The sequence below is a fragment of the Excalfactoria chinensis genome, chromosome 5, assembly GCF_039878825.1.
Source record: "Excalfactoria chinensis isolate bCotChi1 chromosome 5, bCotChi1.hap2, whole genome shotgun sequence".
NCBI classification, from domain to species: domain Eukaryota; kingdom Metazoa; phylum Chordata; class Aves; order Galliformes; family Phasianidae; genus Excalfactoria; species Excalfactoria chinensis.
Window position 1 is genome coordinate 33,081,670 of NC_092829.1, and position 13,246 is coordinate 33,094,915.

A 13,246-nucleotide genomic window follows, 5' to 3' on the forward strand; every position below is an offset into this window, starting at 1 on the left:
CATGGGGCCAGCAGGAAGAAGCCCAGCGGTGCAGCACCCTCAGTCCTGCCTCCCACCAGAGGAAAGTCAAAACTCACCTAGAAAAGCCTGACAGGAACATCCTGATGTCCTCCTCCTCACAGCTGGTCCCACCAGGGTGACAGGGCTGAAGAGCCCTAAATGCACTCAAATCCCACAGCCCCCAGTACTGATCATCAGGGAACTCTCTTGTTCTTTCTATTGCAAACCTGATGGGATAAATACTACATTTACATCCCTTTCCATTCCAAAATATAACCCTATCCCTTAAAGATCACGGGATGAGGCCCTGAAGGGTTTCAGCAGAAGCTGTCAAGAATACGCTGACTCGCTGACTACAACAACACATTTTTGTTCATTTTCTCCTCTGAGCTTTGTAACATGTGTTATCTCCCATTTAACAGATCAGGGGATTGAGGTGACAGCAGTGACAGACAGCACTTTGTAGCAGGCATTTCATCTACTTCCTCTAAGACACGTCTCCTCTGACACTTCACCTGGGGACACACCTTCAGACTTGTTTCCATAAAGACGGCTGTGCTGTACGATGTCTGTAAAGCAAAGGTACAAAGGATTAATCTGAATTTAGGGCTGGGGAAGGAGCATGAAGGGTGACGTTCACGGAGACAATCTTCACCAACCTGTGTGTGTGCGATGACCGGAACCAAGCAGCAATGCTTGCGTCACCAGGGATTCCGCCTCTGAGTCCACATGCTGTTGCTGGCTCAGTACAGCTCCGTACAGTGCTCGTGTTACTGCAGCGTGCCACCACTGCCCCCCTCCCCCTCCACGTAACAAACTTTCAGAGCCACTTTCTAGTTCAGCTTGATTGGTTTATTTTAGTTTTACACTTTGTCCCTCACATACAGTTATTCCATAGTCCTGCACTGTTAGTTTTCTACAAAAATATCAATTTTTCAAAAGCAGAAAAGAGGGAAAGATATATTTTAATATATAAAAGGAAAAAAAGCTAAATCTGACATTTCATTATATTCTTAAAAACATTCCAGTCTATTTACAGGTGTGTAAAAAACAAAATCTCCAGGTCTCTTGGTCTAGTGAGGATGTGCGCCTTGCAGGGCTTTCCTTCTCCTGACTCTAAAACCTTCCCATGTCACGTCACATTCTTGCATTATTGCCTCAACAGACAGCATACAGCATTTTAAAAGCTCTGTGCCAAATAAATGGGAGTTTGAGGAAGAAAAACAAAAACCAGGGTAGGGTGCGAGGGGGAGCAGCATTTAAATTCATAGCGAAATATTCACCGCAGTCAGGAGCTGGTGGGACGAGGAGAAGCAAGAACAGAGAGCATTTCAAACACGCTTTGTTGCCCGGTCTGCACCAACCACCTTCTGCAGCTAAATCTGGGCTGTGCTCCTACCTGACATACTGCGCTCAGCAACACACATTTTTTCCAAGCATTTCCCATTACCTTGATACTGAACAAAACATCTGCCAAAGCAGAACACTGATTTCAGATAACCCTTGTGCGGCTTTAAAGCTGCCGCTTCCTTTGTCTTACAGAAAGAAGCGTGCAAAGCACAAAGCTTTTTAAAAGCACTCAGACAACACAATTCTGTAGTTACACATCAGAATTCAGCGACTGCGGATTTGAAAGGAATCACCGCAGCTCTGGTTGTCGTTTCATGCACAGGGGGCCATAAAAGCACTTGGCAAAGTGAACTGCCACAGGTTATTAAAAAAACAACTCGAGCCTATTAGAAATGCTCAGAACCAGATGCCCGGGTAAATCATTTTATGTCTGATGTAACGCTACCGAACTGATAAAGTTACTCCAGACTTCCACTGACTTAAAACGAGGTTTAAAATCCTTAGCAGTGAGCAGAGTATGTGTATTCACACATCAATTCCCTTGGAGAAGGGATTTTACAACTGTCAGACTCCTCATGACTCTCAGGCTGGCATATATTCTCTCTTCTAAAGAATTAATATAACGTTGTTCTCAAACATTTAAATAGTAAATAAGCAGATGGCAATGAGATACATGCAACTGCCTTATAACGCATCACCACTTAGAGTGGCAGGGTGAAGACACCTTACTCACACAGGCTCTGAAGTAACTCGCTTGCATACCTCGCTCTAAGGGCTCCTCTCCTTCGCAGCATAATAGAAAAATGATAAAAAAGACCAGGAAACACCCAAGATACGCACATCCCCTAGGGGGCACAAGCAGACACAGCTCCAGAAGCTGCAGCTTACCCCATACGGTTGCAGAGCACGCAGAGCAAACGCTGCTCTCTAGCTGCGGAAGAACATCATCACTCAGCACCGCACAACCTCAGTGCGAAGATGAGATCCCTCCTGCAGTGCCTCACCAAAGACTGGGAACCTGGGATGATGGGGGAGAAATCCCAGCTGCTGCTGCTGGAACAGCGAGTTCAGGGGATTACATTCCTAAACGTAAAGCAAAATGCACCTCCTGTTTTCCAAACTGTGGATCATTATCACAGCCATGTTTCTGCCTTCCAGGAGCAGTTCAGAAGCCCCTCAAGTGCACCATAACTCCCATTACAAACTTGATAGGAAAAGACCGTGTATGCACTCATTAACAAATCAACTCTCCTAGGCTGAAAATTTCATTTTTCAAGAAAACTATGAAAACAAAAACTGCGTACAAAAATATAAATATCTTTACAGTCTGCAGGCCCTTCGCCTCCAACAGAGGGATGGCGAAGAGCTCCTACAAGTTATTGAATAAGCAGTGGCAGAGAAGAATAAAAAATACATCTAGTGATTCAATACTGCCCTATTTCCCTGGTAATGAGCATTTGTGTTGGCTTTTTTTTTTTCCTATACACATCTTGTGCAAACGCAGTGAGAAACCTCTGAGTACCTTTCCTGAATTCATGAAGAAATGTAAGGTTTGAAAAGCTATACACATATTTTCATATATACATTCACATATACACCTCACTCCTTTATTTTAGGCTCCAACAGCCCCGAAAGCGTTCTGTATTTCACGAAGAAACACTTCCTATGAACACATCTGGCCACCAAACGCGTCTTGAAGAATGGCAGGAGAAACAAAGAAGAGAACTGGGAAAATGCTCCAGCTACTTCAGCACTGTATTCAGAGATGGAGCCAAGAGGTACCCAAATTCTTCTCTACTCTCTGAAATCTTCCCTTGCAGATGCCCAAACCACCCAAGGCAGAGTTATCTGGATAGGGGCATGAGGTCAAACTGGTGGGTTTTCAATTTTTCTTCTTCTTTAAGAGCTTACCTACTGTTCTAGTTCTAATTACAGTGGGAAATATCTTTCCCATGTACTAAGAGTTCTGTGCATAAGCTACTAAAAGGAGTCTCTGCCAGAGCACTAGCACCAAGGAACTGAAACGCTTCACTTCAGCCCTCCACACAATCTGCAGTTTCCCTTCCTCTGCTCTAGGTAACAAATCTGAGAGTAATTGCAATCTCATTTCTGCACATGCATTGTATTCTGCAAAACACTGGATACAATAAACGTGAACAATTCCATTTCTGCATAGATAGTTTGCCTGGTACAAAACCAAATACACCTGATTTTTAACTCAACAACAAACAGCTGCCTGTCTACTGGGGAAAAAAAAAACCTGTCAACAGCCTACGTTTCTCAGTCCTCTTATGAACTATTTCCTCGAAGATCCTATTTTGGAAGGATACCATGTGCCCAGCAATGGTTTACAGATCATCTTCCATATTTTGTGACGGGGAATGAGAACTCCCAGAATACAACAATGAGGTAAAAATACGTCAGCATGCTTTAGTTTCATAGCACTTATTTCTCAATACGGGGCCTGCCCTCAGATGAACAGTGCTGATGCCACACAGAAAACAAAATGATGCAGACAAGGGAGGTTGCCAAACACAGCCATTGGTTCACACTGCTCCAGATCTCCATTCCACTCTCTGATAAAATATACGCACGCTTATTTGCCAACAGAATTTGAAGGTAGGGTCCCACAATTACTAAATTTTGTACCCACGGGAGCTAATGCAGGCATTACTTTGTTATCCTGTCCTTCTTGAGCGGTTACAGATGAAGTTTTTACCCCAGCGGGTGCCAGTTTCGCAACTATGGGTGCCAGCAAGGGCATCACTTTAGCACTCTGCCCTTCTGAGTCCACTGGCAGACTTGCCACTTTTAGGCCAAGCGGAGCCAGCTTGGGCATGGGCCTCCACAAAGTGTCAGCACTGCTAGCCTCCGGATTAGTTTTCATCTGCAAAATCGGTGGAGTCACACCAGTGTTCTCTGCCAAGTTTGCTACAGTTTTGCCATTCCCACCACTGGTTACGGACAGGTTGGGAAGCGCATCCTTCATTTCAGCACCTATTACTATTTTCAGAACATCTGCTTCAGATGAAGGCTCCCCAGAGTTCTTGTCCCCCTCAGTAAGGTCATCGTCTTCCAGGTGCAGCAAGAGAGGGCTTAAAGAGCCACCACCCTCTGGAACCTCAGAAAGGTCTTTAAAAGCGCCTCCCAGATGGCCGAACTGGAAGGAGGAACCATCTGCAGTGGTCAGATCACTGGCTGCTCCCTGGCGAACCTCTGCATCTCCATGGGAGAAATCTGAGCTCAGAGCGCCGGGCAGCTCTGACATACCTGCAGCGTCATCATTCAGTTGCTGATTGAGAAAAGCAATCTCATTGAGCAGTGAAGTGAGGGTCTCATCAGTGTCATCACTCTCCTCAATGCTGCTCAGTAACTCACCTGCATCCAGCTCTGCTTCCTCCATTGCGGAAGCTACTTTCCTCAGTTCCATTTCTATCCTCGAATCTTTGATCTGCAGCTTGCGAAATGGCAGTTCTTTCATTTTTAATCTTTCTCCTCCGTGATCACCATCCTTCTTCCTGGCTTGGCTTCCTACAAGCTCACCAATGCAGAGCTTTTTGCCAAAAGGCTCTGGATGTTCTTTTGCACACGATACACTCTGGAGCTGTGGAAAACCACCCTTATTTTCAAAGAAATCTTTTGTGGACCCTGTGGCACTCCTTCCCTCGGCGTCACTGCCTCCAGGACACGCTTTGGTCTTTTCTTCTAAGAGGATGCTGTCACTTTTCCTATTTTCGAGAGGCGTTACCAAAGATTTCTCAGAAGCCTGAGTACTTGCAGCTGGCACGTTACAACTTTTGTTTCGGTTTGGGTTTAGACTCAGGCTTTCTTCAGCAGCCAGTGATGTTACATTAACAATCTTTGGCATCATGAACGAATCTTCACTTTCTGCAAAACCAAACAAAGCACAATCCATCCCGATCCATACTAACTGCAAGATAATTCCTATTTATATTTCATTTGCTTACTTTTCTCTGGTAAGCTGCAAGTCACAATTTAAACCACTTGCACAATTTTGGTTAAGTGAAGATCCAAACAACTTAATAGTGTAGTTTTCATCGCGTGGAAAAAAAACACTTGCCCGATCCCTTCCTTCAGAAGGTTGGCCAGATGGAAGCAGCTGCAATGCTCACAGCTCTTAGAGCAATGCACGAAGGAAACAACATCTTTGCCCTCACAAAGGTTTTCAACAGCCCCACTGTCCCTTTTTCCTGAACTTCCCTAGCTCGATGCTTTAGGCCAAGGACACATTCTAGGCCTCAACTCTTTTCAGTTTGCTGAGGGCCAGAAGAATCATTTAGACTAAGAGAAAGACTTAGATAAATTAAAAAAAAAAGAAAAAAGAAAAAAGAGAAAAAAAAAGAAAAAGAAAGGTCTTGTATTTGATCCTGTAAGGTCCTTCCAAACTGTTACAAAGTTAATGCTGATTTCCCTTGAAAACCCCAACAACAACATCTATTGTTACTTCCTAATAAGAGAAACAGTTTAGCCTCTTTTTTGCAAGGGTAACCTCCCCTACAAACATGCAGAGAGATCCATAAAAAAATCAAGAGCCTACCTGAATGGGACTCTGGGGCTGGTACTACTGCTGAGGGCACTGGGTTTCCAGCAACAGTTGACAGTGTAATGGGAATGGCAGAGTTAGTAAGGATTCCTTTTACTTGGACAGGAACCGCTGATCCTGGCAGCTGAATCATCACAGAAGCAATACCTTACCCAAAAAAAGGGGAATGGGAGTTGAGAGGAAACAAGATCCTTTCAGATACTCAGTCAAGCCTGGAAAATAAAAGCCTTACACTTCCATGCAAGGTTTTACACGCTAACACCAACCGAAAGTGGTACAAGATGTAAGTATGGATAGGTTAGGTAACAAAAGAGATCTCAAGTTTTTCCTTCTGCCTTTACTTTCTGGAGACTTCCCATCTCCCTAATTTAAGAACAGTGAAAATGTAACAGATTTTACTTACCTGTTGACAAACCAACCATTTGAGATAATCATGTAATATTTATCTTATCAAAATCAGGTTGTACCTCACCAAATTGTAAAGAATGAAAGATTAAAGGAAAAACTGAATGTTACCACATAAACAGAGACGCACAGCTCTGAATGCATGGTTATCTCCGTTGACGTGTTCTCACATGACCATACCTGGCTGTGCTGTCATGGTATTGCTGGCAGCTCGAGGCTTTAATTCAGCCTGCAGGAGAGTGGAGGGCACAGCTGCTACCTGCCCAGGTACCAACGGGCTCTTCAGCGTGAGCACCTGTCCCTGGGGAGTCATCACTAGGCTTGCAGCAGTTAGTGTCAGAGAAGAGGATGAGGTGTTCTCTGTAAAAAAGAAATGTGTCAATCATCAATTTATTTCAGCACAGCGCCTGTAATGGCAAACGATACGCTGCAATCCAGCATCAAGCACAGGCATACAAGAAGTTCCAGCTAGAACGTTCGTGATCCTGAGATTAGAAATGTGCTACAGATGCGACACAGGCTCCAGGAACCCTCTCTATGCAGTGAGAAACAAATCCACACTTCCTCTTTAGGCAGTCTAATAGCCTAACCCTATGGAGTGACATTCTGATCAAGTATCACATCAGTCGTGATGACATTAAAAGACGACTTCATTCAGTGACAAGTGCATTCTTTTTAACTCACCTGTGGCATGGCTTCCTTTTCTGGCAAGTATCAATGGCTTGCCTCTTCTATTTGTCATAGGCACTTTGCTCGGATCTCTGGGTAGAGCAGAAGAAGATGCTTCTTGATGTGTGCTAGCAGGTGAGGTTACAACAGATTCTGCCGGCTGAACACTCTTCTTCTTCTTTTGTGCTTCTCCGGCTTTTTGTTTGGCATACATGTATTCTAGCTTCTTTAGGACAACCTCTTCTGTCTTCCCTACAGAAACATCATTGGAAAGTTAATCTATCTTTCCAAACACTCTTTCCAAACCTAAACACGTGAGGATGGAACTTCAAACTTATCACACTGATGTGATTTAACTACTTCACAGTAGAAAACCTCACCAAGTCACCAGCAGACTTAAAACCAGAGAGTAATAATCATGTATTTAGTACAAGTTATTTTTTTTTTTTCTTCCAGAAGCATCCATACATTTCAGAACTCTTCTGCAACTTCGATAAGAAGAAATCAGCTTGGATATGCAGTAGCTCCTGTTCAACAGGTATCACTGGGATCCAATTCAGAGTTTAAGTTCTAACGTGGACAATCCTTGTGGGCCCCTTCCAACTCAGGATATTCTGTGATTCCATGAGTCTTAAAACCCCACAGTGAGCAGCAGCTCAGAGTACACTGCAACTCTCTTTTACAACAGAGCTGCCTCCTCCATCTAGATTTTACGAGTGCTAGTTTTCAAGAAAAGCAGGAAATGGTCAGTTATTTGCAAAATAGAGCAAAGAGTCAAGAGGTTTTGGTACTGATGTTATCAAGTACATAACAGTGCGTGCTTGTGAAGCACTGAGCAGAAAAGCTGTTTTGGGAAGCAATCAATCACAGAATTAGTATTTTTTCCCCCTAAAACATACCTAATACACAGGAACTCAGGCCCATGGCTTGCAACACATATTATTCTACATTTCCTTTAGGCATTAAGAAAAACAAAAGCATTTCTTATTGGTGTGAGTGTATCACTAAGTCGGAGCTTGGCAAGCCTGGCATGAAGGGTCTATCTAAATTTACATGAATGCTGATGACTTACCGAGATCCCCCCAAAGATTAGATCTATTCTGTTTCTTTTATTATTCCATGTGGTTTGCACCTAAAAAACATCCTCACCTGAAAGTATGGAAACTTTTCGAATCAAAGTATCCTGTTTGCGTGCCAATAAGTTCTTCAGTCCAGTAAGCTTATCTGCATGGTCAGTCAATCCCTGGATTTCATCGAAGGCCTAGAAAAATATCAGGAAAATGGTTTATAAATGAAGAACACACACACAAAATTACAAAATATTTTTCCTTCCAAGAAAGCTTTACAAAATTTATTCAGACATTCTTATCACCGTGAGAAAGCAGGACTCAATCAGAATGTAAAGTATATCACATAAAGCTAGCTTTCCCTAAATGCAAGTTGAAAAGTGATAAACATACTGGTCATCCCCCATCCCCGGTTTTCCATTTTAAAGAAAATCTATCTCACCATGTCAGGGTACAGCTGATGAACATAATTATTCACCTACAACTTATGTTTTGTTTCCTATGTGATGGGGCAGTGCAAGTTAGCAGATGACACAAAGCTGAGAGGAGTGGCAGACACACCAGAGGGTTCTGCTGTTATCCAGAGTGAAATTAACAGGTTGAAGAAATAGGCCAGTGGAACAATTCTAGGCACCAGTACATACTAGAAGTCACCCAACGAGAAAGGAGCTTTGTAGAATCTGGAAGAACCTGGAGGTTCAAACTGACAACATTCCCTTGCTGCAAAGTGGACTAACGATACACTGCACTGCAATAAGCAAATTATTGTCAACAGGACAGGGTGGGTAATCCTTTCCCTCTTCTTAGTACTGGTGAGGCTACACCTAGAGTAGTGTTCAGTTCTGGGCTCCCTAGCACAAGAGAGGCACAGGCACACTGGAAAGGGCCACAAGATGATTTGGGGCATCTCTCTGCTGAGGCAAGTCTGAGACTCTACAGCCTAGAGAAAGCTTGGCAGGGGATCTTATCAACATACATAAATACCCAAAGAGAGGGTAGAAAGAAGATGGGGGTGACAGAGCACAGGCTTGCCCACAGAGGCTGTAGAGTCTCCCCTCTTAGAGATCTTCTAAAGATGCCCAGACACAGGTTTGAACAATCTCCTCCAAGTGGACCTGCCTCAGCGAGGGCTGGACCAGAGAGCCTCCAGAAGTCCCTTCCAAACTCAACAACACCACGATACTTTGTTTGGATTAAAGCTCCCTCACCCAGGCTTCAAAATACTCACTTGCTTGAGAATGTAGCATTTAGACACCTTGGGAAGACTGTGCAACCCCAGAGCTCTCTTCAGTTTTTCAAAGAGATCTCTCATTTCATTACGTCGCCGGCGCTCATTTGCTGTGTGTGTCTGGCGGTAATAAGCAAAAACATCTACTTCGGACTTCTGCCTTCTGCTCCAGATTGGACGATTCCGCTGGAAAAGTAACCATATGGACCAGTTTAAAGACAAAAGGAAATCTAACAGCAAACTATTCAAAGGCATGCTTCTTTTGCAACGTTTCAACAGACACCTGAAGATATCACCTCATGCTACTCGTTTATTATGTCTTCATGAAAGAGCATGAAATGCCGACCAACAAAAAATGAGCGTTCTGTTTTTGCAGTACAAGGCCACATGGGTAAGCCATGGTGTTACAGCAAAGTCACACATTTGAGCCCAGTGGGTTTTTTTTCTGTTTGTCAAAACTCACACTAGTAAATGAAAATATCCCACACATTTTTTTTCCCCCTGATGTTGAACTGATTTTGTTTGTATTTTCTTTGATGGGTAAATATAAATAGGAGCAGACAGACAAAAGACACTGTGATACTGATCAGCCCAGACACGTGCCAATTAACAGACAATGTCAAGGTCAGACTCTGATTTTGATTAATTTTGTTTGTGCCCACAAAGCCTGACAGGCACTGATTACCCTTACAGGTTTAAAGATTTGGGTTTTTTTTCAGCATTACCCTCACAGTTTTTCCATTATTATGATATTTACTTCATGATGAAATAATTCTTTAAAAGTCTTAGTGTAATAATTTGATGTCATTTTTGGGCCTGCTACGAATCCCAGTGAATCAGCAGAAAGACTCCTTGGGTTCAGCAATGATATTCTTGAGCTCTTTGGCCTCGTGAGGAGTCTGAAGGCTCCTGATGCTGACTTTTGCCCTCACAGGCAGAATAAGCACAAGTAAGGCTGTAATTCCATCTACTCTTCTGCTGGGCACAAGATTCCTTTACAGGAAGGGCCTCTTGCCAGTTTCAAGGGCAGAGGGAGTAATACATGAAGGAGGCAAGGTGCCCTAAAACCCATCTTCATCTCAGGCAAAAACATATGTACCAGTCTGCTCTAATATACAAGACATTCACCAAATTCACAACCCACCTCAAACCCCACCCTCCCAACAGGTTTAAACTTTAAACTGACTTCAGGTGCATCGCTGACAGTTATCACAGTTAGTGAAATATGCCCTAAAGTGACCCTAATGTACAGCATAAGTTCAGGAGGACTGCTATGAGTTTAGCTTTGAAAGGCTGCTGCACTGTCTTTAAATAATACATCCTTAGGCAAGTTAAACTACTGTTTTCAGAAATCCTTTACTGCAATCTACATAATCCTACATATTACTGTCTTACGTATTTTATGGGTGCTGTAAAAGTTACTTACACCAAAATCACAGAACCTCGGAGAACGTAATAGCAAGTAAGAGGCAGGTATTTCTCCTGTACAAGAAGCTGAGTAAGAATCACTGATGGCAGCTGCAGCCCTTCTTTCTTTAATGAGATTTGGACTGCTTCCCCCTTCCCCAACACATATTTTGTTTCTTGCATTTAATCACCAATACACAGAAGGCAGATAAATCGCATTAGGGCAGCGCTCGAGATGAAAATTTATCTTTCAAATGGAGATGTGATACCAAAAGGAAAGAGGAGAGCATATACCTTCGTAGGACTTTCTGATAATTTTTCATCCGAAGAATTACGAGCATGGTATCTGGAAGAAAGGCAGAAAGTTTTTCCCAACACTACTCATCTCATGCACTCTACCCTCGTTAAGTATTTTTCAACAGCCCAGAATTGCTCAGCTTTACCCCCTGAAATTAACTTTTCCTTTTAACTACACGAAAGCAGAATAGTGTTGATCTTTCTCAAGGAAGTCAACTATCTTCAATGCCACCGTCCTGGAAAAAAAAAAACAGCTGGTCCAAAAGCTGTGAAATTAGCCCACGGTTCAACAGTGAATTAAGCCAGTGCCTGTTACCTTTAGGAAGTAGTTCTATTTGATTTCAGAGAGCATTTTGGCTGTTATTTTCTTTTTGTAAACACGGATTAACACAGATCAGATGATGTAACCGCCCCCCTCCCCCAACCAAGATCAATCAATCAAAATCCTCACCTTCATTTCTATCCTTACATATAAAAACAGCTTCCTCATATTATTTCTCAGGCATTGAAGAAAACAAAGAACAACACACATATGAAAGAACTATTTGTACACTGCAGCATCTTGACAGCTTATAGAGAATAGCTGATTCGCTCTCAAAGAATGAAAGCCGAGCTGCATCTTTGGAAGAAAAAAAAACCCAGAACCACCTGGGAGGCACAGAATAACTCCCATCAGATTACAGCTGAGGAATAGCCATGACCATCCTTCCATTATCTTAAATAAACCATGTTTTTACGTTGCATTGTCATAATAAATGCCAATGTAGCAGCAGCAGCAGCAACAAATAAAAACAGAACAAAAAAAGAGCCAAGCTATCCAACCATGGCAGACTACATACAGATAAGAAAAGGGCTTTCTTCACTGGGGGCAGTGGTCCCAAAGTCAAAGCTTTCATTTATGGGATCATGGATGAAGTCCATGACTGCTCCTGCCTAGAAATCTACCAGCAAGAATAAACAAAACAGAAGCTTGCAAAATCTTATTTAAAACCAAGGTGGCCATGCTTATAATATTCACTTTGCAGGAACTGAATCAATTCACTAATAAATATTACATGTTGCAAGATACATATCCTTATAAACAAATCAATTACAAAGAATTATAAAAGACAAAACAAAACAGAAGCTAAGATAAGATACCTCACATCTACTCTTAGTTCTGACAGCCCCATCCTCACGGACACAAAGGTGCACCAACACTTAGGAAAACCTGACAAGCCTTGCTTTATCTTACCATTACGTGAAATCTCTTGTTTAATAGGCTTATTCAGTATTAGCTCAGCAATAAAATACAGAACTGTAGTGCTCTCCAAGGATGCTTACTTCTCTTTGGAAGGTCGGATATTAGCAGCTGTGGCCTTCAGACGGGCAATGTTAATCTTCTCTGAAAGCTCCTCCACGGTCTCAATGTCCACCTGCTCGTCATCCTCACTGTATTCACACGCATCCTGGAACAGTTTTTGTTTTGTTTTTTAAAATGAGTATCTACTCAGCAATAGAGCTCAGGCCTAAACAAGTTGCACTTCAGCCTCAAAACAGTAATATTAAGAACCTTTAAAGAACGGCACTCTTCCGCTACACCAGCCAATAAACAGTGCTAAGCAGGCAGATCCTGTAACTGTCACCTGAGGAATGTCTCCCACTAGCAACTTCACCACATTCACATCTGCTAATAAACGCTGATTTATAGATTATGTGCAACTCATTAGTGACAGAACACAGTAACGCTGCTGTCCTAGGAAACTCTTATTAGAAAGGAGAACGCACTTCAACTTCTCAGATGGCCATGGATTAGACTACAGTGATGTAATAAGAACAAGAATAAAATGAGAGTGGCCTACATTGTCCCACAAGCATAACTAACACGTCGTTAATGATGAATACTTACAGTTATCACTCAAGAAATTCATACCTGTGAAGTTCTTAACTATATGTTAATTGAAACATTCCTGATTTGCAGCCAGGAGCAACTCCTTGCTGATAATTTCCTTTTTGACAGAGGACTATCATTTCTGATCACTTCGAATGCGATACAGTGAAGAGCACAGTAAATTGCTGTCGGCTCCCAATGCCCATTTAGAGTGACCACTACATGCTGCCACACAAAATAATCTGGATTTTTCAAAGTCTTGTAAAATAACATCTCCCACGGCTGTGTGAAGCAGCAATAGAAAACAGCAACCGCTGTAAGAAATTAAGTCTGCCCTCCTTTACTAATGCCTATGTTGATAATATAGCCTTTAGTAAAGTATATAGTGT

At 42.6% G+C, this 13,246-nt stretch overlaps 1 protein-coding gene across 5 annotated transcripts in view; it reads right to left on the reverse strand.

Moving 5' to 3' along the window:
* Positions 1-839: 839 nt before the first annotated feature.
* MGA (MAX dimerization protein MGA) overlaps positions 840-13,246 on the reverse strand; it is a 53,855-nt gene continuing 41,448 nt past the window's right edge. For all 5 annotated transcript variants that reach the window (XM_072337674.1, XM_072337673.1, XM_072337670.1 and 2 more), the window contains 8 exons: positions 12,311-12,435; positions 10,985-11,036; positions 9,284-9,469; positions 8,138-8,249; positions 7,004-7,240; positions 6,500-6,679; positions 5,909-6,061; positions 840-5,238 (listed from right to left, as the gene is read on the reverse strand). In XM_072337674.1, coding sequence (XP_072193775.1) covers positions 3,947-5,238; positions 5,909-6,061; positions 6,500-6,679; positions 7,004-7,240; positions 8,138-8,249; positions 9,284-9,469; positions 10,985-11,036; positions 12,311-12,435 — 2,337 coding nt within the window. In that variant the 3' untranslated portion in view covers positions 840-3,946. The remainder of the gene's footprint in view (positions 5,239-5,908; positions 6,062-6,499; positions 6,680-7,003; positions 7,241-8,137; positions 8,250-9,283; positions 9,470-10,984; positions 11,037-12,310; positions 12,436-13,246) is intronic.